The sequence below is a fragment of the Nomascus leucogenys genome, chromosome 21 (genome assembly GCF_006542625.1).
Source record: "Nomascus leucogenys isolate Asia chromosome 21, Asia_NLE_v1, whole genome shotgun sequence".
NCBI lineage: Eukaryota > Metazoa > Chordata > Mammalia > Primates > Hylobatidae > Nomascus > Nomascus leucogenys.
The window spans coordinates 49,169,093-49,189,792 of record NC_044401.1 but is presented as its reverse complement, the minus strand read 5'-3'; the positions used below and the strand labels follow the sequence as shown (position 1 = coordinate 49,189,792).

The 20,700-nt window shown below is 48.9% G+C and overlaps 2 protein-coding genes across 2 annotated transcripts; one reads left to right on the top strand and one right to left on the bottom strand.

Moving 5' to 3' along the window:
• Nucleotides 1-15: 15 nt before the first annotated feature.
• Nucleotides 16-4,008, bottom strand: LOC115832184 (cell death activator CIDE-3-like). Its single transcript, XM_030802223.1, has 3 exons — nt 3,862-4,008; nt 3,595-3,776; nt 16-160 (listed from the first exon to the last, which is right to left on the bottom strand). The coding sequence occupies exons 1-3, from the start codon at nt 4,006-4,008 to the stop codon at nt 16-18; spliced, it is 474 nt and encodes a 157-aa protein (XP_030658083.1).
• A 4,543-nt stretch (nt 4,009-8,551) lies between these two features.
• On the top strand, nt 8,552-12,672 carry LOC100580583 (intraflagellar transport protein 122 homolog). Its single transcript, XM_030802103.1, has 2 exons — nt 8,552-8,756; nt 12,066-12,672. Exons 1-2 carry the CDS (start codon nt 8,667-8,669, stop codon nt 12,339-12,341), a joined length of 366 nt encoding a protein of 121 aa, XP_030657963.1. The 5' UTR covers nt 8,552-8,666; the 3' UTR covers nt 12,342-12,672.
• The last annotated feature ends 8,028 nt before the right edge of the window (nt 12,673-20,700 follow it).

The window sequence follows — 20,700 nt, the reverse complement described above, 5'->3', positions numbered from 1 at the left end:
GATGACGTCACATGCCTACGCTTTCCCGCCGGCCCCACTGCGCTTGCGCAGCCAAATGAGTTGGCCGGAGGAAATTGGAGGGTGGGGGCCGCAGGCATCTTGGCGGGTATAAGCTCTGGCCGTCGTGACGGCGGAGACGGACCTGTTTTTCACATGCCAGCTGTTGTTTCCATAAATGCCAGCCATGGGAAATCTCCCTGTGTACAGAAACCTAAAGGCCGGCTCAGCTGCCTCCACTTGTCTCTTTTGTCACTTGCGGCCACGAGGCCGTGGTAAAACTTGAGAAAAGCAAAAGAATGAGGGAAATGCGCAGTATTGGGGTCTCTGCAGGGGCACGGTAAGGGTAAGGTTCCATTTTTAACTGGATGGTGGATTCCTGAGATACTGTTTCGTTCCTAGTTGACATGTATGTTACATACATTTTTTGGAAAAGGAAAAGAAAATGGGTGTTCAGTCACAGAGCGGTCTGGATAAAACTGAGTCACCTCTGTCCTGGGAAACACTAACTTAAAAGGCAGGCGGAGGAAGAGAAACTACAGAGGGAGCTGAGAAGAGATGGGAACTATTGGATGGGATGGGACAGGCCAGGCTGTAACCGCCCCAGGGGTTCACCTTGCCCGCTGACTAGACAGCTGATTTATCAAGACCGAAATTGCAATAGAGAAAGAGTAATTCACGCAGAGCCGGGTGTGCTGGAGAGGGAGTTTTATTAGCCAAATCAGTCTCCCCAAAAACAGGGATCGGAATTTTTAAGGATAATTTGGCGAGTAGAAGCTTGGGAAGTGGGAGGTGCATGATTGGTCGGGTTGGAGATGGAATGATAGGGGGTCGAAGTGAGTTTTTCTTGCTGTCTTCTGTTCCTGAGTGGGATTGCAGAACTGGTTGAGCCAGATTACCAGTCTGGGTGGTGGTAGGTTTTACAACAGTGATGTTATTCCCAGGAACAATTTGGGGGACGTTCAGACTCTTGCAACCAAAGGCTGTATGGCCTCTAAACTGTAATTTCTAATCTTATAGCTAATTTGTTAGTCCTCCAAAGGCCCACTGGTCCCAGGCAAGAAGAGGTTGTTTTTTGTTGGGTTTTTTTTTTTTTTTCCCCCGGGAAAGGGCTATTTTTGTTTTGAAGTTAAACTATAAACTCATTCCTTCCCAAGGTTAGTTCAGCCTACGCCCAGGAATGAACAAGGACAGCTTGGAGGTTAGAAGCAAGATGGAGTTGGTTAGGTCAGATCTCTTTCACTGTCTCAGTTATAATTTTGCAGTGGCGGTTTCAAGGCCAGGCCATAGGGGCCCACGTAGGAGGCAGGGCATGCCTGGCACCTCACAGCCCAACGGTGCCCTGAACGTGGCACATGGGCCCTCTACAGATCTTCAGCCAGCTCCTCCAGGAAGAATGCCACTCTGCTTTTTCACCCAGACTGGTAATCTGGCTCAACAAGTTTTGCAATCCCACCTAGGAACAGAAGACAGCAAGAAAAACTCACTTCAACCCCCTATCATTCCATCTCCAACCCAACCAGTCAGCACTCCCCACTTCCCGAGCTCCCGAGCCAAATTATCCTTAAAAACTCCGATCCCTGTTTTGGGGGAGACTTGCTTGTTCCCTGACTGTAGCATTGACCACAGTGTTGGGAAATGCCTCCAGCTTCCATTGTGTGAACTCCTTGAGAAGAAAAAGAAATCCCTTTCATCTCAGCAAGCTAAGCTCAGCACCAAAAAAGATTAAATTGCTAACACAACATCAAGAAAAAAGAGCTCAAAACTCTGCAAGGCGTAGAGTCAAAACTGCAAAATATTTGCAGGCATCTTTTCAGATTATTTTACCTTGTCTAAGGTCTCTCACCTGGTTTCTTCATCAGTGGTTGATATTTACTTGCTTAGCATTCAGCTTCACAAGAAGGTATTTGAAAACAACTGCCTTTGTAAATTATCCCCATAGGTAAAACAAAGAAAAATATACATATGTTGCAAAAACTGTTTCAATTTTGAGCTGCTGTACATTTTTGCCAAACAATACTATTAAATCAGTCAAGTAGTCTGTTAATGTGTCAAATGTTTAGTGTACACAGGTCTCCCTAAGTCAACCAAATGAGAAATCCAGTGGCACATATTTTACAAAACAAAAATTAGAAAAATGTTAAGGCATAGTTTCTAATTGCTCCAATAGAGTATAGCAGAAGAGTTTTGCTGTTTCACTACTATACCAGTTTCTAAATTCAGTTTCCTCATCTGTAAATATGAGTATGATACCCTTTATCTCACAGACTTTTAAAAGGTTTAAGTAAAATAATCCACATGAAAGCACTTAGCACAGCAAGTGATAAAAATGACAATAGTTACACTTTGATCCTTCCATCTTATATTTAAGTATTAGCCTCTGAGAAATATGATGTTGTTTTAAACAGTTTCCCCTGTTCAGTTTACTAAAAGAAAAACTTCAGCTGAATTAAATTTAAAGGAGCTTAATTGGCCGGGTCGGGTGCAGTGCCTCATACCTGTAATCCCAGCACTTTGGGAGGATGAGGTGGGCAGATCACTTGAGGTCAGGAGTTCGAGACCAGCCTGGCCAACATTGTGAAACCCTGTCTCTACCAAAAATACAAAAATTACTGGGCATGGTGGTGAGTGCCTCTAATCCCAGCTGGCATGCTACATGACTCGGTGTAGAGTGCCCACGATGGCAGTCACTGGAAGGAGCTGGTTGAAGTTGGGTGATTTGGGGCCCTCATTATATCGACTTCACAGCTATCGACTCCAGAGGCTGGAGGAGCTCTGCTGACCTCTCTAGGTGACCTTCACAGCCACCTGGATCCCAACGAGAATGTTCTGGGGTAACTGTACCTTGGCTGCACCTGGGTGCTCAATAATGTCACCTGGACCCTCTCCCAACCTCTGACTCTGTGTCCTTCTGTCAGTGTGGATGTCGTGCTCAGGTGGGCTTTCCCTTCAAGGTGACAAGATGGCACCCACAGCCCCAGCCACCCAACAGAAATAGACCTTCTGTCCCCTGCTACCAACCCTTGTCCTGACCCTCGCCACCTGATTGGTCACATGCCCAGATGTTAGCCAATCACTGTGGCTGGGTAGGTTGGGTTCTTCTGACTGGCCAGGTTGAGGTCATGTGGCCGCTGTTGCCAGGGGTACTTGGAGCTGCTCCCCTGTTTGGGTGCGAGATGGTATACCCACCGGCTTCTGTGTAACAGAATCCACGAGGCATTTTTCCCTTTCCCACCACCTCCTCCCCAGGTCGCATTTCACACATCCCAGAAAGGAACAAGGAGCAGACTTCTGTCTGAAGATAGGATTTGGGATTCCCCTCAGCTTCAAGATTTGCTCCTTGTCCTGGTGCCATCGGCTACTCACTCAACCAACATGCACTGAGCACCCTCGATATACCAGGCTGTCACTAGGTGTGATACAAGGATGAGCAGGGCTAATGGGATTCCTGTCCTCCAGGAGCTGACACTCTAGGGGGAGTGCACAGACAAATCAAAGACCAATTCAGATCAGATGAGTCCAGATGAGGAAAGAGATAGGATGGGATGGAGGGTGCCATGGAGGTGTCCCCAGCAAATCCCAATTTGCTCACTTCACCATGCACTCAGCCTCATGCAGTGTAGATCATAGGAAAGGGAGTATACATCATAGAAAGTCACCTTCACGTTCAGGCAGCTGATGAAGTCCTGTGGGCTCAGCTTGTTCAGGTCAAAGGTTATGCGGGCCACATCCATCTTCTTGGCAGGCTTATGGGGGAGAAACAGTGGATGCCTCATCCCCTGCATCGAGACAGGCAGATGGTTAGCACCCCTTGAAGACTTCTCCCAGGGTCCCACTTTTCTCCCCCAACAGGTGGGACCTCACCTGTTCTGATAGGGGCTCCCATTTCTGCCCCTTCTGGAGGACCAGGAACACTGTATCGCCTGCCAGAGCTTGGAAGGAAAGACGTTCTGTCTCTACGGTTGTGCCATCTTCCTCCAGCACCAGGAAGAAGGGCTCGTCTGCCAGCATCAGAGTGCCCTGAACCTGGGGAATAAGGTCGGTGATGCTTCTGCCATCTCTAAGAAGTGACAGAGCCAGTCTGGGAAAGCCCCACGTCATAGCTCCTCAGCTGCCAGGGAAAGAACAAGTGGGCTGGGGTCTATGGGGTACAACTGGAGCCCAGGCCCTCTGCTGTGGAATCACTATGTAGAGACTTTATCATGGTACCTCTTGGCGCCTGGCTTCAGGGTTCATAGTCTGGAACAATATTGTCCGATAAAATATAATGTAAGCCACATATGTAATTTTTAGTTGATATACCACTTACGTACTATAAAAGTCACCCTCTTAAAGTGTACAATTCAGATCCCAGCACTGGGCAAAATGGTGAGACTCTATCTCTACAAAAAAAAAAAAAAAAAAAAAATACATAAATTAGCCAGGTGTGGTGGTGTGTACCTGTAGTCCCAGCTACTCAGGAGACTGAGGTGGGAGAAACACCTGAGCCCAGGAGATCAAGGATGTGGTGAGCTGTGATCGTGCCACTGCACTGCAGCCTGAGTGACAGCGTGAGACCCCGTCTCAAAAAAAGCATATAATTCAGGGTTTTTTGTATATTCACGAAGTTGTGGAACCATCACCACTATCTAACTTCAGAACATTTACATCACCCCAAAAAGAAACCCAGTTCCGACCAGGCGCAGTGGCTCACGCTTGTAATCCCAGCACTTTGGGAGGCCGAGGCAGGCGGATGACCTGTGGTTTTGAGTTCGAGACCAGCCTGACCAACGTGGTGAAACCCCATCTCTACTGAAAATACAAAATTAGCCGGACATGGTGGCGCATGCCTGTAATCCCAGCTACTCGGGAGGCTGAGGCAGGAGAATCGCTTGAACCTGGGAGGCAGAGATTGCGGTGAGCCGAGACTGTGCCATTGCACTCCAGCCTGGGAAACAAGAGCGAAACTCCGTCTCAAAAAAAAAAAAAAAAAAAAAGAAAGAAAGAAAGAAACCCAGTTCCCATTGGCAGTCACTCCCCATTCCTCCAATTCCCCATCCCATGGCAACAGTTATTTTCTGTTTCTATGGATTTGCCTATTCCAGACATTTCATCAAAATGAAGTAATACAATATGGGGTCTTTTTAGACTGCTTTCACTTAGCATGTTTTCAGAGTCATCTGTGTTGCAGCATGATTTATCATTTTTTTTTTAAGAGACAGGGTCTCAGTCTGTCACCCAGGCTGGAGTGCAGTGACACACTCATAGTTCATTGCAGCCTCAAACTCTTGGGCACAAGCGATCCTCCTGTCCCAGCCTCCTAAGTAGCTGGGACTACAGGTGCTTGCCATTACACCTGCCTAATTTTCATGTTTTTGTAGAGACAGTGTCTGGCTATGTTGCATAGGCTAGTCTCAAAATCCTGGTCTCAAGGGATCCTCCCACCTTGGCCTCCCAAAGTGCTCGGATTACAGGCATGTGCTACTATGCCCAAACTTGATTCATTCATTTTTGACTAAATAATATTCTACTATATAGATATAGCACATTTTCAAATCCATTTATCAATTGATAAACATTTAGCTTGTTTCTTATTGGCTACTATGAATAATGCTGCTGTAAGTTTTGGTGTACAAGTTTTTGTATGAACATCTAGTTTCCGTTCTCTTTGGCATATACTTAGGAGAAGAATTGCTGACTCATACATTAACTCTATGTTTGACTTTTTTATATTATTTTTTGCTTTCCTTTTGAGACAGGGTCTTGACTGTTGCCCAAGCTGGAATGCAGTGGCACAGTCACTGCTCACTGTAGCCTTGACTCTGGAGCTCCACTGATGCCGCCACCTCTCTGTGCAGCTGTGTGACCTCAGGCAAGTTACTTAACCTCTCTGTGCTGCTGTGTGAACTCAGGCAAGTTACTCAACCCCTCTGTGCAGCTGTATGGCCTAAGGGAAGCTACTTAACCTCTCTGTGCTGCTGTGTGACTTCAAGCAAGTTACTTAACCTCTCTGTGCAGCTGTGTGGCCTCAGGCAAGTAACTTAACCTCTCTGCAGCTGCTTCGCCTCTGACAAGCCATTTAACCTCTCTGTACAGCTGTTTTGCGTCTGGCAAGTGACTTAACCTCTCTGTGCAGCTGTGTGGCCTCAAGGAAGTTACTTAAGCTCTCTGTGCAGCTGTGTAGCCTAAAACAAGCTACTTAACCTCTCTATGCAACTGTGTGATCTCAGCGGTTACTTAACCTCTCTGTGCAGCTGTGTGGCCTCAGGTAAGTTAAACCTCTCTGTGCCACGTGTGGCCTCAGACAAGTTGCTTGACCACTGTATGAAGCTGTGTGACATCAGGCAAGTTATGTAGTTTCTCTGTGCAGCTGCATGGCCTCAGGCAAGTTACTTAACCTCTCTGTGTAACTGTGTGACCCAGGCAAGTTACTTAACCTCTTGTGCAGCTGTTTTGCCTCTGGCGAGTTACTTAACCTCTCAGTGCAGCTGTGTGGCCTCAGGCAAGTTGCTCCACCGCCCCCTCTTTCCAACTCTGAGACTTCAGAGAAGTTTTTTGTTTTTTGAGGACAGCTTCAGGCCAAAGGTGCAGTGGCCCTCACACTCATAGCAGGCCCCACCTTCTGGCAGAGTTGAGCTACAGCCTCTGGCTACATGTAGACTTGATTAGTGGCTTAAGGTCATCAGAAGGTGGAAGATTTGTAGAGATGCTACTTCTGTGGATTTCTAGAGGGAGGCAGAGATCGTTACCTAGGTCACCTCCGAATTATGGCAGCGAGTGGCAGTGCGTTCCAGCATGTGTCCTAGAGAATGCTGGGTCCTCAGGATACTGATAGATGTCACAAGAAAAATTGGCCTTTTGGCCAGTTAGGTGTGGGATGTTAAACAGATTTCTGTGTGTGTGTATGCGTGTGCATGCATGTTCTTTGCTCAACATAAGAAAAGTTCTAAGTGGGCTGCTACATGAAACTTTGGAAGTGAAAATGAACCAGTCGCAGTGGCTCATATCTGTAACCCCAGCACTTTGGGAGGCCGAGCCGGGTGGATTACTTGAGGTCAGGAGTTTGAGACCAGCCTGGCCAACATGGCGAAACCCTGTCTCTACTAAAAATACAAAAATTAGCTGGACGTGGTGGCGGGCGCCTGTAATCCCAGCTACTCGGGAGGCTGAGACAGGAGAATCTCTTGAACTCAGGAGGTGGAGGTTGCAGTGAGCCGAGATCGTGCCACTGTCCTCCAGCCTGGACAAAAGAGTGAGACTCCGTCTCAAAAAAAAAAAAAAAGAAAAAGAAAAAGAAAAAAAACTGAAAATGTAGCTGCATTAGCCTGAGAACCAAGCTGTGCAGCAGATGGCTTCTGGCTGAGCCTTGTCAGGTCTTTGCTGGGGACGGAAGTCACGGAGTGTGAGAGCAGTGGGTGAAGTCAAGAACAATGCCAAGGGGAGGTGGGTGAAGTCAAGAACAAAGCAAAGGGCCACTTCTTTCTCAGGCAGCTCTCACTTTGGGGTCAGGTGGGCCTGAGGTCATGTTCTTAGTTAGCTACTCACAGGCTTTGTCACCCTAGGCAGGTCATTTTACCTCTCCGAGGCTACAATTTGACATGAGGATAATGCTACATTTCACAGGGCTGTCAAAAATAGATATCAAGGTTGGGAGTTAAATCCAGTTTCAAAAAAAAACCCAAACAGGGATATTAAAGCAGGCATACTGGTGGGTACCTGTTGTCCCAGGTACTCAGGAGGCTGAGGCAGGAGGATTTCTTGAGCCCAGGAGTTTGAGGCTGCAGTGTGATATGACTAAGACTGTGAATAGCCACTGTGGTCAGCCTGGGCAACATAGCAAGACTTTATCTCTAAAAAAAATTTTTTTAAAACCAGGGATATCAGTAGATGATGGCTGTCATCATCACTGTCATCATTTTTTTTTTTTTTTTTGAGACGGAGTCTCGCTCTGTCACCCAGGCTGGAGTGCGGTGGCGCGATCTCGGCTCACTGCAAGCTCCGCCTCCCGGGTTCACGCCATTCTCCTGCCTCAGCCTCTCCGAGTAGCTGGGACTACAGGCGCCCGCCACCACGCCCGGCTAATTTTTTGTATTTTTAGTAGAGACGGGGTTTCACCGTGGTCTCGATCTCCTGACCTCGTGATCCGCCCGCCTCGGCCTCCCAAAGTGCTGGGATTACAAGCGTGAGCCACCGCGCCCGGCCATCACTATCATCATTATTATAATTTTCTACCACATGTCTTGTCAGTGTTCATAGTAGCCTTTTCCTGTGTTAGTTTGTGACTCGGATCTCTGCTAGGTGGCATCTCCTAATGCTGCAGTTTGGGTAATGTCATCAACAAATCCCCAGTCCGAACAGACACTGAAGTGAGTTCGGCCTGTCTTGGGTCTGTCATTACTTCTGCAGCCTCTGATGAACCTTGCTTCTGGCCTCCTAAGGATAAGCCAACGCCTCACCCCCCTCTTTCTTTTGATGAGTCCTTTTCCCTGCACGGAGCTTCTGGTGAAGGTGGTGGGAGTTGTTCTTGCAGAGCACATGGGATTCCAAGGGCCTGGCAGTGGGCCAGGATCTTGTTGCCATGGTGACTGACACTGTTTTCGCTGAAATTTTGCCAGATCCTGAAGGTCTTTGTGGACAATCTCTTTGCTATCGTCCTGCTGAAGCAGGCCACAGCTGTGCGCTGCTTGGACATGAGTGCCTCCCGTAAGAAGCTGGCTGTGGTAGATGAAAATGACACTTGCCTGGTATATGACATCGACACCAAGGAGCTGCTTTTTCAGGTGAAGTCCCCGAGAGGGCCCAGGGACATCGTCCTTTGATTAGAGAACCTCCTCTAGCTTCCTAGTCCCTGCAGGAGGCTCTCCTGCTCTGGCCCAGGCAGGTCTCTGGGAGGGGCAGTGAGGGGCAGGGGCCAAGCACAGGCGCAGAGTCCCAGAGGCCCTGGGCCACAACCTGCTCCTCCCACGCAGGCACAAGTCACAGGGCCTGGACCGGCCTCTTTAACTTTGGTTTCCTTGCCAATGAGATGAGCCAGCAGAGCCTCTCTTAAGCGTTTTCCATGAACAAGAAATGGGGTGATGACTCTGAGGGGGGCGTGACGTTAGCACTCAGTGAATGGGGCGATGGATGCACTTCCTTTGCAGAAGTCTGCGTCTCACCTGCTGCAGGCCTGCCTGTGTCTATGCGCACCTACAGTGTGGGAAGGAAACAGGATGTTTTGTCATCTGAAAGGGGGAAGGGGATGGGCAAGCCTGGCCTTTACTTAATTCACAAGAATGCTAGAAGAGCTAGCAGAATCCGAAGTGCTTGGATCTTTGGAGGCATAGGCGTTGTTTAGTGGAGTCATCCAGCCCTGTGGCCTGAGAAAGTGTGTCACCAGAGATGACAGCCCAGCAGCTCTGTGCTCAGGGCCTGGCTGGCTTTCTGCTGGGCTCATGCCATTCTTTGTCTCTTTTGGGCTTTGGAGGTGGGGAGGGCTGGTTGGGCAGAATCGAGTTCCCCTCAAAGCTGGAGTCCCTCCTAACTGGTTTCCTCGGCCACTGCAGGGTTTCCTGATGTTACGGGCAGATTCAGTTCCCTTACCAGGCTCCTCCTTGTTTTCAGCAGCAGAATCAATAGGGGGAGGGCCTGGAGTGGGGAGCAGCCTCAGTCAATTAGAAGGGGTTACCTCAGCCGGGCGCGGTGGCCCATGCCTGTATTCCCAGCACTTTGGGAGGCCAAGGCGGGTGGATCACGAGGTCAGAAGATCGAGACCATCCTGGCTAACATAGTGAAACCCCGTCTCTACTAAAAATACAAAAAATTAGCTGGGCGTGGTGGCGGGCACCTGTAGTCCCAGCTACTCGGGAGTCTGAGGCAGGAGAATGGCATGAACCCAGGAAGTGGAGCTTGCAGTGAGCTGAGATCGCGCCACTGTACTCCAGCCTGGGCGACAGAGCGAGACTCCGTCAAAAAAAAAGAAGAAGTTACCTGGCCACCTCTAGCCCAGAGGTGACTCCCTGTCAGTCTCAGCTCACTCATGTCCCTGAGAGAGTAGAATGGTTCGGGGGAAAGAGAGGACACACCCTTCAGGCTGACCTAGGCTTGGGTCCTGTCTGCATCCCTTCCTGTGTGATCTTAAGCAAGTTAGTGAGCCTCTCTGAGCCTTGATTTCTTTTCTCTAAAATGAAATTAGTAATTGCCCGTCACAGAATTGCTACAGGAATGAACAAGATACCACAGTGCCTAGCTCAGTGCTGGGCACAAAATAGGGCCTGAAATGTTACCTCCCTTCTTCCCAGCCTCACCTCCCACCTATAGGGGGCGTAGCTGGCCCCAAATGTGAACCCGTGTCTGAGCCTAGAATCATACAAATGTGGAAGGGCGTCTGAGCTGCTCCATCCCCACTGCTGCCTCTGTAGCAGGCTAGGGGAGGTGATTCTCAGCCCTGCCAGGAGACATCAGCATTCCCAGCTGTGACATTGCCTGCTGGCTTTTCGTCTTCTCCACTGCCCCTACCCCTACACATAAAACAGCTATATATTTTTTTCTTATTATAGAAGCAATCTACGCTCATTATAAAAGATTCAGACATTGTAAAACATTCTAGGCAGAAAGCTGTGAGCATCTACTGGTCCCTGAGGCTCCAGGGCTTAGCAGGGAACTGAGGTGCAGTGGATGCCTCCCAGGATGACTCTATTTTCACAATGTGTGGACTGTAAATGCAAAGAACAAGATATTCTTTTCAAATCTTACAAATAACTCACCGTTCTTTCTCATTATCAAACAATAGATAGATGTTCATGACAGAACAAATGAGAAAACAGATTTTCCCATTACACAATTTCACCCACCCAGAAACACTGTTAATCCTTTGGAACATATTCTTGTAAATCTTCTGTCTATAGAGATGTATATTTCTTCTGTAATAGAAGTGGAATCCCACTTTGCTGATTCTCCACTTTATTTTTTTTTTTTTTTTTTTTTTTTTTTGAGACAGTTTCGCTCTTGTCCAGGCAATGCCACCACAATCTTGGCTCACCGCAACCTCCACCTCCTAGGTTCAAGCCATTCTCCTGCCTCAGCCTCCGGAGTAGCTGGGATTACAGGCACATGCCACCACGCCTGGCTAATTGTATTTTTAGTAGAGACAGGGTTTCCCCATGTTGGCCAGGCTGGTCTTGATCTCCTGACCTCAGGTGATCCACCCGCCTTGGCCTCCCAAAGTGCTAGGATTACAGGTGTGAGCTACTGCACCTGGTCTGATTCTCCACTTTCTATATAGGGACTCATATTTCAGGAGAATTTTTTTAATATTATTATACTTTAAGTTCTAAGGTACATGTACACAACGTGCAGGTTTGTTACATATGTATACATCTTCCATGTTGGTGTGCTGCACCCATTAACTCATCATTTACATTAGGTATATCTCCCAATGCTATCGCTTCCCCCTCCCCACCCCACAACAGGCCCCGGTGTGTGATGTTCCCCATCTGTGTCCAAGTGTGCTCATTGTTCAATTCCCACCTATGAGTGAGAACATACAGTGTTTGGTTTTTTGTTGTTGGGATAGTTTGCTCAGAGTGATGATTTCCAGCTTCATCCATGTCCCTACAAAGGACATGAACTTATCCTTTCTTATGGCTGCATAGTATTCCATGATGTATATGTGCCACATATTCTTAATCCAGTCTATCTTGATGGACATTTGGGTTGGTTCCAAGTCTCTGCCATTGCGAACAGTGCTGCAGTAAACATGCATGTGCATGTGTCTTTATAGCAGCATGATTTATAATCCTTTGGATATATACCCAGTAATGAGATGGCTGGGTCAAATGGAACTTCTAGTTCTAGATCCTTGAAGAATTGTCAGGAGAATATTTTTCAAAAGTAACTCCTGCTTACTCAAAAATTCCCACAACACGCAGGTGCATGGAGGGGCTTGCCTCTGTTCATTTCTTTGTGGTCCCCTTTCCTCCTTTTCCCTCCATCCTGCTGTAAGCAATTTAGTGGGATTCAGTCTTTAAGAGGGTATTGGGCTGAAATGTGTGAGCGCTGCCCAAGCCCACGGTGGTTCTCACAGGATCCCCACTGTCCCTGTCCCCCAGGAACCAAACGCCAACAGCGTGGCCTGGAACACCCAGTGTGAGGACATGCTCTGCTTCTCTGGAGGAGGCTACCTCAACATCAAAGCCAGCACCTTCCCTGTGCACCGGCAGAAGCTGCAGGGCTTTGTGGTTGGCTACAATGGCTCCAAGATCTTCTGCCTCCACATCTTCATTTCTGCTGTGGAGGTGCCACAGGTAACTGGGAGCACCTGTCCACTCTCAGCGCTGGCAAGGCCAATAAGACCAGGGAAGCTGGGCCCCTGGCTGGTGCTTTGAGGAGAGAGTAGCAAGGAGAGAAGAATGGCAGCTGTGATGTCGTGGGAGGCAGTCTGGGCCTGGAACCTGCAGCCCTGTCTCCACTCCTTGCAACCTGTGTGACTGGGGGCAAACAGCTCAACCTACCTGTGCCTCAGTTTCTTCCTGGTCCCCCTTCTGGTAGGGATTTGGGAGGGTATACAGTGTTGTCAGCAGAGTATATTTTACAGAGAGCCCAATGTGGGCCGAGTGGAGCGAGCAGCAAAGCTGGGAGTCCAGCAGGGTGTGTGTGTGAGCACGTGTGTGATGGTGGTGATGTGTGTGTGAGAGAGAGGGGAAGAGAGAGAATGAGTGGGTGGGGGGTGAGGCCTGAGGTCTGTGAGCCAATAAGGGAGCATGGGACTCTGCACAAGCCCCCTGAACTAGGAGGTGGCCACAGCAGAAATGGGGCACTGAAGGGTGGAGCCACAGAATGGGGGAGGGCAGAACCACAGACAGGTGGCTGAGATTGACCTCCCGCGTGCGAGCTGGTCTCCCCTTCACCTCCTGCACCCCACACAGATGGTGCTTACTGTAAGATTGCCATAAAACAGAGACACGCACTAGCGAGAAGCTTTAGCCCTTAGTATCCCATCCTCAGTACAGAATCACTCTTGAACATGTTGAAATACATCTGCTTAGAGCTTTTCTATGTGTATATATAATGTATGCATAATATACAATTAGAAGCATGTGATTTTATAACATTTTTAAACAAAAGTGGAATCACACTGCAAATACTGTTTCATGACTTTTATGTGTGTAAGTATTGCTACCTATAGATGGAACCTCAGATTTACTGTATTCCCCAAGCCTGGACTGTAAACAAGACTTCTCATCCCTTCCTTTATGGCTATCTTCTCATTTCACCTCACATTCGGTTATGGCAGCCCCATCACTGTCTATGAAGTGCTGGCTGTAAACTCGTCATCTGGCCTTTTCACTCAGCAATCTCCTGAAGCATGGTTCTGTGTCAGCAAATGTTCTTTTTTTTTTTAAATACATGCTTTTATTTTTCCGTGATTACAAACACAACTGAATATCAAATGCACAAAGTAAGAATTATATGGGGAAAAAAAATCAGATACATTCATATATATATCACCTTTTCAAAGCTATTTCCATCCAGAATAACCTTGGTTTGCCAGGGCCAATAAAGAAGTCACAAAATTGCCTTTAGTCAAATTTGTGTGTTTGCTTTCTTCTATAATTCCAATACTTCCACCATCAATGACTTGAGATAGCTGCCAAGGTGTTATATAATCAGTGCCAGTGTCTTCATTCATTCTACAACGAAGGCTGTCACTTCACACTTGGAAGGTTGCACAGCGGCCAGGCAGAGGCACTCCTCATTTCCCAGATGGGGCGGGCGGGCAGAGGTGCTCCTCACTTCCCAGATGGGGCGGCCGGGCAGAGGCACTCCTCACGTCCCAGACGGGGCGGGTGGGCAGAGGCACTCCTCACATCCCAGACAATGGGCGGCCGGGCAGAGACACTCGTCACTTCCCAGACGGGGCAGCAGGGCAGAGACACTCCTCACTTCCCAGACGATGGGCGGCCGGGCAGAGGCGCTCCTCACTTCCCAGACGGGGCAGCAGGGCAGAGACACTCCTCACATCCCAGATGATGGGCAGCCGGGCAGAGGCGCTCCTCACATCCCAGACGATGGGCGGCCAGGCAGAGACACTCCTCGCTTCCTAGACGGGGTGGCGGCCAGGCAGAGGCTGTAATCTTAGCACTTTGGGAGGCCAAGGCAGGCGGCTGGGTGGTGGAGGCTGTAGCGAGCTGAGATCACGCCACTGCACTCCAGCCTGGGCAACTTTGAGCATTGAGTGAGCGAGACTCCATCTGTAATCCCAGCACTTTGGGAGGCCAAGGCAGGCAGATCACTGGAGGTCAGGAGTTGGAGACCAGCCTGGCCAACATGGCGAAACCCCGTCTCCACCAAAAATACAAAAACCAGCCAGGCGTGGTGGTGTGCGCCTGCAATCCCAGGTATTCGGCAGGCTGAGGCTGGAGAATCACGGGAGCCCGAGGCAGGGAGGTTGCAGTGAGCTGAGATTATGCCGCTGCACTCCAGCCTGGGCAACAGAGGGAGACCGTCAGAAAGAGGAAGGAAGAAAGGAAGGAAGGAAGGAAGGAAGGAAGGCAGGCAGGCAGGCAGGCTGGCTGGAAGGCTGTGTCAGCAAATGTTCTTATCCAGCATGGCAAAATGTTAAGATAATTGTAGACTCACATAAGTTGCAGGAAATAATACAGAGATCCCTTATACCCTTTGCCCCGTTTCCCGCAATGGTAACTGTGCAAAGCTCCAGGACGATTTTCCCACCCATGTTGGCATGTGTAACCACCCCCCACGGTCACGGCACTGAACATAGCCACCACCACAAGTGCCTAGTGTTGTGCTACCCTTTTACAGCCAGCGCCCCTCCCTCCTGCCTGAGACCCTGCATTGTATTTATGGCTGCATTTTGTCCTGTCTTGTGGATGTTCCATGACTGACAGACAGGCTGAACAAACAAAGGGTGTGCAAAGAAGCCCAGAGCAGGAGAGAAGTCTCCCCAGCCTGGCTCTTGTTCGGCACAGTCACAGGCTGGCTCTGCCTCTCTTGGCTGCACTGTCCTGAAGCAGGAAATATGAGAAAAACAAGTAAAGGGAAAACAAGTCCAGCTGGAGCTATGATAACATTATCTGCAAGGCCAGGCAGGGACCCCAAAGAAATGGGTTCCAAGAGCAGGGACGAGAAAAACAAGTTCTTAGTCTCTCCCTGGAATTCTCTCCCCATGCCATCATTCTTTGTTCTGCTCTTATAACTATTTTTGTAACTATTTCTGCAAGTTTGCAAGGATTTTATAAGTTCATGTTTTCCCATCTATGCAGGATGGCAAAGGTCACAAGACATGCCTGAATTGCAAAACCTGTCACAGTTTGATTAACTGCCTTTGTTCTGCTTCTTTAAGCTCGCTTTCCCTACCCTGCAAGTTTCGCATCACTGGCTAGCCACTCCCCTTCAGTCGCCTGAATAAAAGTCAAGCCTGATCTTTGTTCGTTGCTCAGCCTCTGGATATTAATCTGCTGGGCCAGTGGCCACCTAAATAAAATCCTCCTATTTCACCCTTTGATCTCTCCAGTCTCCTGATTCCCACAACATTTTGGCGAGCCAGCCAGAAGCAGAGACGACAGGTTTACTGTCTCCTTTGCCTGTGGGACTGGAGCCCTGGGCCAGGGGAGGCCTGTGACCCCAGGCACCATCGGGAGAACTTCAACTCAGAGGGGAGATCAGCTTTCCTGTGATCCGGTGCCCCTACCCGACAGCGCAGCAGAGCCTAAAGGGGCTACAGGATGATTCTAGGAACAGCACACTTCAGGACCACAGTAAGGTTCGGGGCCCAAGGCAGGACCTGTCCCATAAGGGCGGAAGGGAAACTGATCATCTCCCGGGAGTGCACCAAGTAGTCCGACCCAGGATACAAGAGTGGCTCGCAAAGTCGGATGAAACTGGCACCCAGGGCGTATGAGTAATCTGACCTAGGACGTGAGAGTGGCTCACTATTTCGGATGAAACCTACACCCCAACTGAACCAGGATGCGAGAGTGGCTTGCTAAATTTGTTGAGAAAGGAAACTGGAAGCAGGGAGTTGTGTGAGTGCATGTGAAAGAGATGGTTCCGGAAGGAACCAATGCAGGGAGTGACGTGTGGGGGTTGCAGGTCTCTTAGCATAGATTGTACGCTTCGAGTGAAGCATGGGACTGACCGGGACTAGTGGCAAACATCCTACGTGGGCTACCGCATATGGCTCAGAAAGATGCCCCACAATTTAGTAATTGTGGGGGGATTAACAATCACTCCAAAGCTAAGCTGCATCTGAAAGACTCCCGCAAGGGAGACGATCTAATCGGTCTGAAGCGAAAGTGAGTGTGTTGTGCCAAAAAAGGAGGAAATGGGAGGGAAGTCGTCAAAACCTACCCGATTACAATGTATGTTAAAGAACTTTAAGAAAGGTTATAAGGGGAACTATGGAATCAAGTTGACCCCCACAGAGGTTAAGAACTCTCTGTGAAATAGAATGGCCCTCCTTTTAGTGTAGGATGGCTGGCCTAAAGGACTATAGATAGAGAAACAATTGGCCGTGTATATCGGGTGGTGACTAGGATCAGAGAACAGCCAGGGCATCCAGACCAATTCCCTTATAGTCTGAATGCAGCCCTGCCTAGCAGCTTATTGCAGAACGCTCGTAGCTTGAGTTGAGCCAAAAGTGAAAGAGAATTCAGCTTCACTGTCAGCTGCAGAGACAAAGGGAAAGCCACAGGTTTTGCAGGAACCACTGGAGGAGATAGAGACCCCTCCTCCCTACATTCCAATACCCTCCTTTACCAAGACTGGCCCCTGAGCAGCCAGACTCAGATGGTGATACGCCCCAGGCTACACCCCAGAGTGAGAAATATGAGCCCTCATCCCAGGAGGTCAAGGAGGAAAGTCAGGATGATTAAGCAGGCTGCCTGCAGTCTGGCTGCACCCAGGTTATGCAAATGCCTCTCAGAGAAACAAGGGGACCTCTTTATTATAATGCACAGGGCCAAGTCCAAGGAGGTGAATGAACTTTCATTTACCAGCCTTTTTCAACCACCGATCTCCTAAATTGGAAACACCATACTCCCTCCTACACGGAGAAGCCCCAGTCCCTCACAGATCGATGCAGTCCATCTTCCTGACACACAGTCCAACTTGGCCAGACTGCAAACAGCTCCTACTGACGCTGTTTAACACTGAGGAGTGCCGGAGGGTAACCCAGGCACTCCTCCACCAGTTAGAAGCCAATGCACCAGAAGGCACAGCACACTTAATGTTCAGGCTTACGCTCGGGGCCAGTTCCCAGAAGCAGACCCTAACTGGGACCCAAATGATGCAGCCCAGTTTCAGCGCCTACAGAGGTACCAAGAAGCACTGCTGCAAGGGTTACGGGAGGGTAGAAAGAAGGCCGTCAATATAGGAAAGATCTCAGAGGTGCTTTAGGGAATTGAAGAAAGCCCCAGCCAGTTTTTATGAGAGACGCTGTGAGGTGCTCCGGTTTTTATTGTTGTTTTTTTTTTTTTTTTTTTTTAGACGGAGTCTCACTCTGTTTCCCAGGCTGGAGTGTGGTGGCGCGATCTCAGCTCACTGCAAGCTCCGCCTCCCAGGTTCATGCCATTCTCCTGCCTCAGCCTCCCGAGTAGCTGGGACTACAGGTGCCTGCCATCACGCCAGGCTAATTTTTTTTTTTTTTTGAGACGGAGTCTCGCTCTCTCACCCAGGCTGGAGTGCAGTGGCGCGATCTCGGCTCACTGCAAGCTCCGCCTCCCGGGTTCACGCCATTCTCCTGCCTCAGCCTCTCCGAGTAGCTGGGACTACAGGCGCCCGCCACCACGCCCGGCTAATTTTTGTATTTTTAGTAGAGACGGGTTTCACCGTGGTCTCGATCTCCTGACCTCGTGATCCACCCGCCTCGGCCTCCCAAAGTGCTGGGATTACAAGCGTGAGCCACCGCGCCCACGCCAGGCTAATTTTTTGTATTTTTATTAGAGACAGGGTTTCACTGTGTTAGCCAGGATGGTCTTGATCTCCTGACCTCGTGATCCGCCCGCCTCGGCCTCCCAAAGTGCTGGGATTACAGGCGTGAGCAACCGCACCCAGTGAGGTGTTCCAGTTTTATACTTCCCCATTTGACCCCACGGCCACTGAAGATCAGTGCATGGTGAACACAGCATTTGTAGGACAAGCCCAGGGGGACATCAGGGGGAAGCTGCCAAAGCTAGAGGGCTTCACAGGCGTGAATGCCACTCAGCTTTTAGAAGTGGCCACCAAGGTGTACGTTAACCGTGATCAGGAGGCAAAGAAGGAGGCTCATCAGAGACTCAGGAAAAAGGCCTATTTGCTGACGGCAGCACTTACAGAAGGGGGCAAGTGTCACGAGAGGACGTGGACGTGGACATAGGTGCAGACAAGGAAGAGGTCAAATCAGGCAAAGACCCGAGAATTGGGCAAGACTAGATAGGGACCAGTGTGTGCAGTGCAAGAGGAAAGGACGCTGGAAGAATGAATGTCCAGAAGGCAATGAGGGAGAGGAGGAAGCCAAGGAGCTAGAAGGCTGCCAGCTAAAGCTTATCACACCCAGAAAGAGCCAGATGCCGACTTTATTGGGCTGGCAGGGACTGAAAGGTTATGAGGACTAGGCCAGACTGGGCTCCATCTCCTTAGGTCCCCAGGAGCCCATGTCATGGTGGAAGTAGGGGGCCACCTGATGGACTTTATAGTAAACACTGGGGCTGAACACTTGGCAGTGATACAGCCCATGACTTTAAGCCTGCTCCATCCTGAAGAAATCGTGTTAACCCTTACCATCCTGCAGGTGGAGGAATGGAGACTACGCAGAAGGGTTGCCAAAGCTGGGGCTAGATGAGCTGTATAAGTTGCTTAGTAAAATTCCTGGAGTGTAGGCCGAAGATACCCCCCGCCACCCCCGCCGGCCTGGCTGTGATCCAGGCACCAGTGATAGTGGAACTAAAATCGGGGGCAACACTGGTTCAGGTTCATCAGTACTTCCCCAAGAAGCTGTACAGGGCATTCGAGGGCATTTGAAGCAGCTATTAGAACACAGGACCTTGGCCCAATGCCGGTCACTGTAGAACATTTTTGCCAGTGCGGAAACCAAGGACTAACGAATATAGACCAGTGCAGGATGTACACGTTGCAAACCAGGCCCCCAGGGATTCCAGAAATGGAAATTACACACAGCCAACCAGCCACAAAGCTCAGGAAAAGTGGAGCACATGAACCAGACACTCAAGCAGCTACTAAAGAAATATTGTCAAAAAACTCATCTAAGATAGGATCAGGTCCTGCCCATGGTCCTCCTCCGAGTCAGGTGTACCTCCACCAAACAAACTAGGGATTCACCCTCTGAAATCTTGTTCGGCCAGCCACCCCCAACCATAGGTCAAATTAAAGGTCAAAATTAAGGTAATTCCGTGAGTTAAGGGAGCTAACCTTGAGAAGGCAGATGCAGGCCTTAGGGAGAGCCATGCAAGAGATCCATGGCTGGGTACAGGAAAGAATGCCCATAGGACTAACAGACTAAACACACCCCTTTAGACCCAGGGATTCTGTTTAGGTCAAGAAATAGAATCCAACCACTTTAGTACCCATATGGGATGGGCCCCATACTGTAATCTTGTCCACTACCACTGCTGTTAAAGTTGCAGGAATCGTGCCTTAGATCCATCACAGTTGGCTGAAACTGGCAGCCCAGGACAAGTGGACCAGCCAGCAAGACTCAGACCATCCAAACCAGCTTATCCTATGACAGGACCGAGGTGCCAGTGAAAGTGACAACAGCCCTGCTCTGGTGACTCCAGAAGCCGACCAGTCTATGCACAGCTGAAGCTTGAGGAGACAGCAGCCCTGCTCTAGTCACCCCAGAAGCTGACCAGTCTATGCACGGCTGAAGTTTCATCAAGGAAGTAAATGTAGTTAGAAATCTTAAGCCCAGTAATTTTCCTTGTAATCTTAATTGTTTTACTATTAACCTGTCACTGTGGTCAACCTCCTCCTCTGGATAAGGACCTCTGCTGTCCATGCTGGGTATGAACATACTATTCATTACTTTGTTCTTGCTACTCCCTCTATCCATGTTAGAAGGAGGGGAATGCGGAAAGTTTAAACTAATTGTTGCCTAGAAATTGATGACAATAGGAAGGTCATTGAAGATATAACTGCAAAAATTCAAAAATTAGCCCATGTCCCAGTCCAAATTTGGAAAGGATGGTCTCCAGATACCCCTTTGGGGGCTGGTTTTTGTCCCTTGGAAGATTTAAGACCTTAGTAGGAATAGTTCTGATCATACTGGGAGTCTGTCTCACACTCCCTTGTCTCCTACCTCTCATTGTCAAAAACATCCAATCAGCCATAGAGGTTCTTATAACCAGGTAAACCACCACCCAACTAATGGCTTTAATCAAATATCAACCTTTGCCAAATAAAGGACTAATTCCTCATGGAGAATTAAATTCTGATGATAATGCTTTCTATTAAACTTTATTTATAAACAGCATCAAAGGGGAGAATTAAGCAGGAAATACAAGAAAAACAAGTAAAGGGAAAACAAGTCCAGTTGGAGCTATGATAACATTATCTGCAAGGCCAGGCAGGGGCCCCAAAGAAATGGATTCCAAGAATAGGGATGAGAAAAACAAGTTCTTATCGGTCTCCCCCTGGAATTCTCTCCCCATGCCATCATTCTTTGTTCTGCTCTTATAACTATTTTTGTAACTATTTCTGCAAGTTTGCAAGGATTTTATAAGTTCC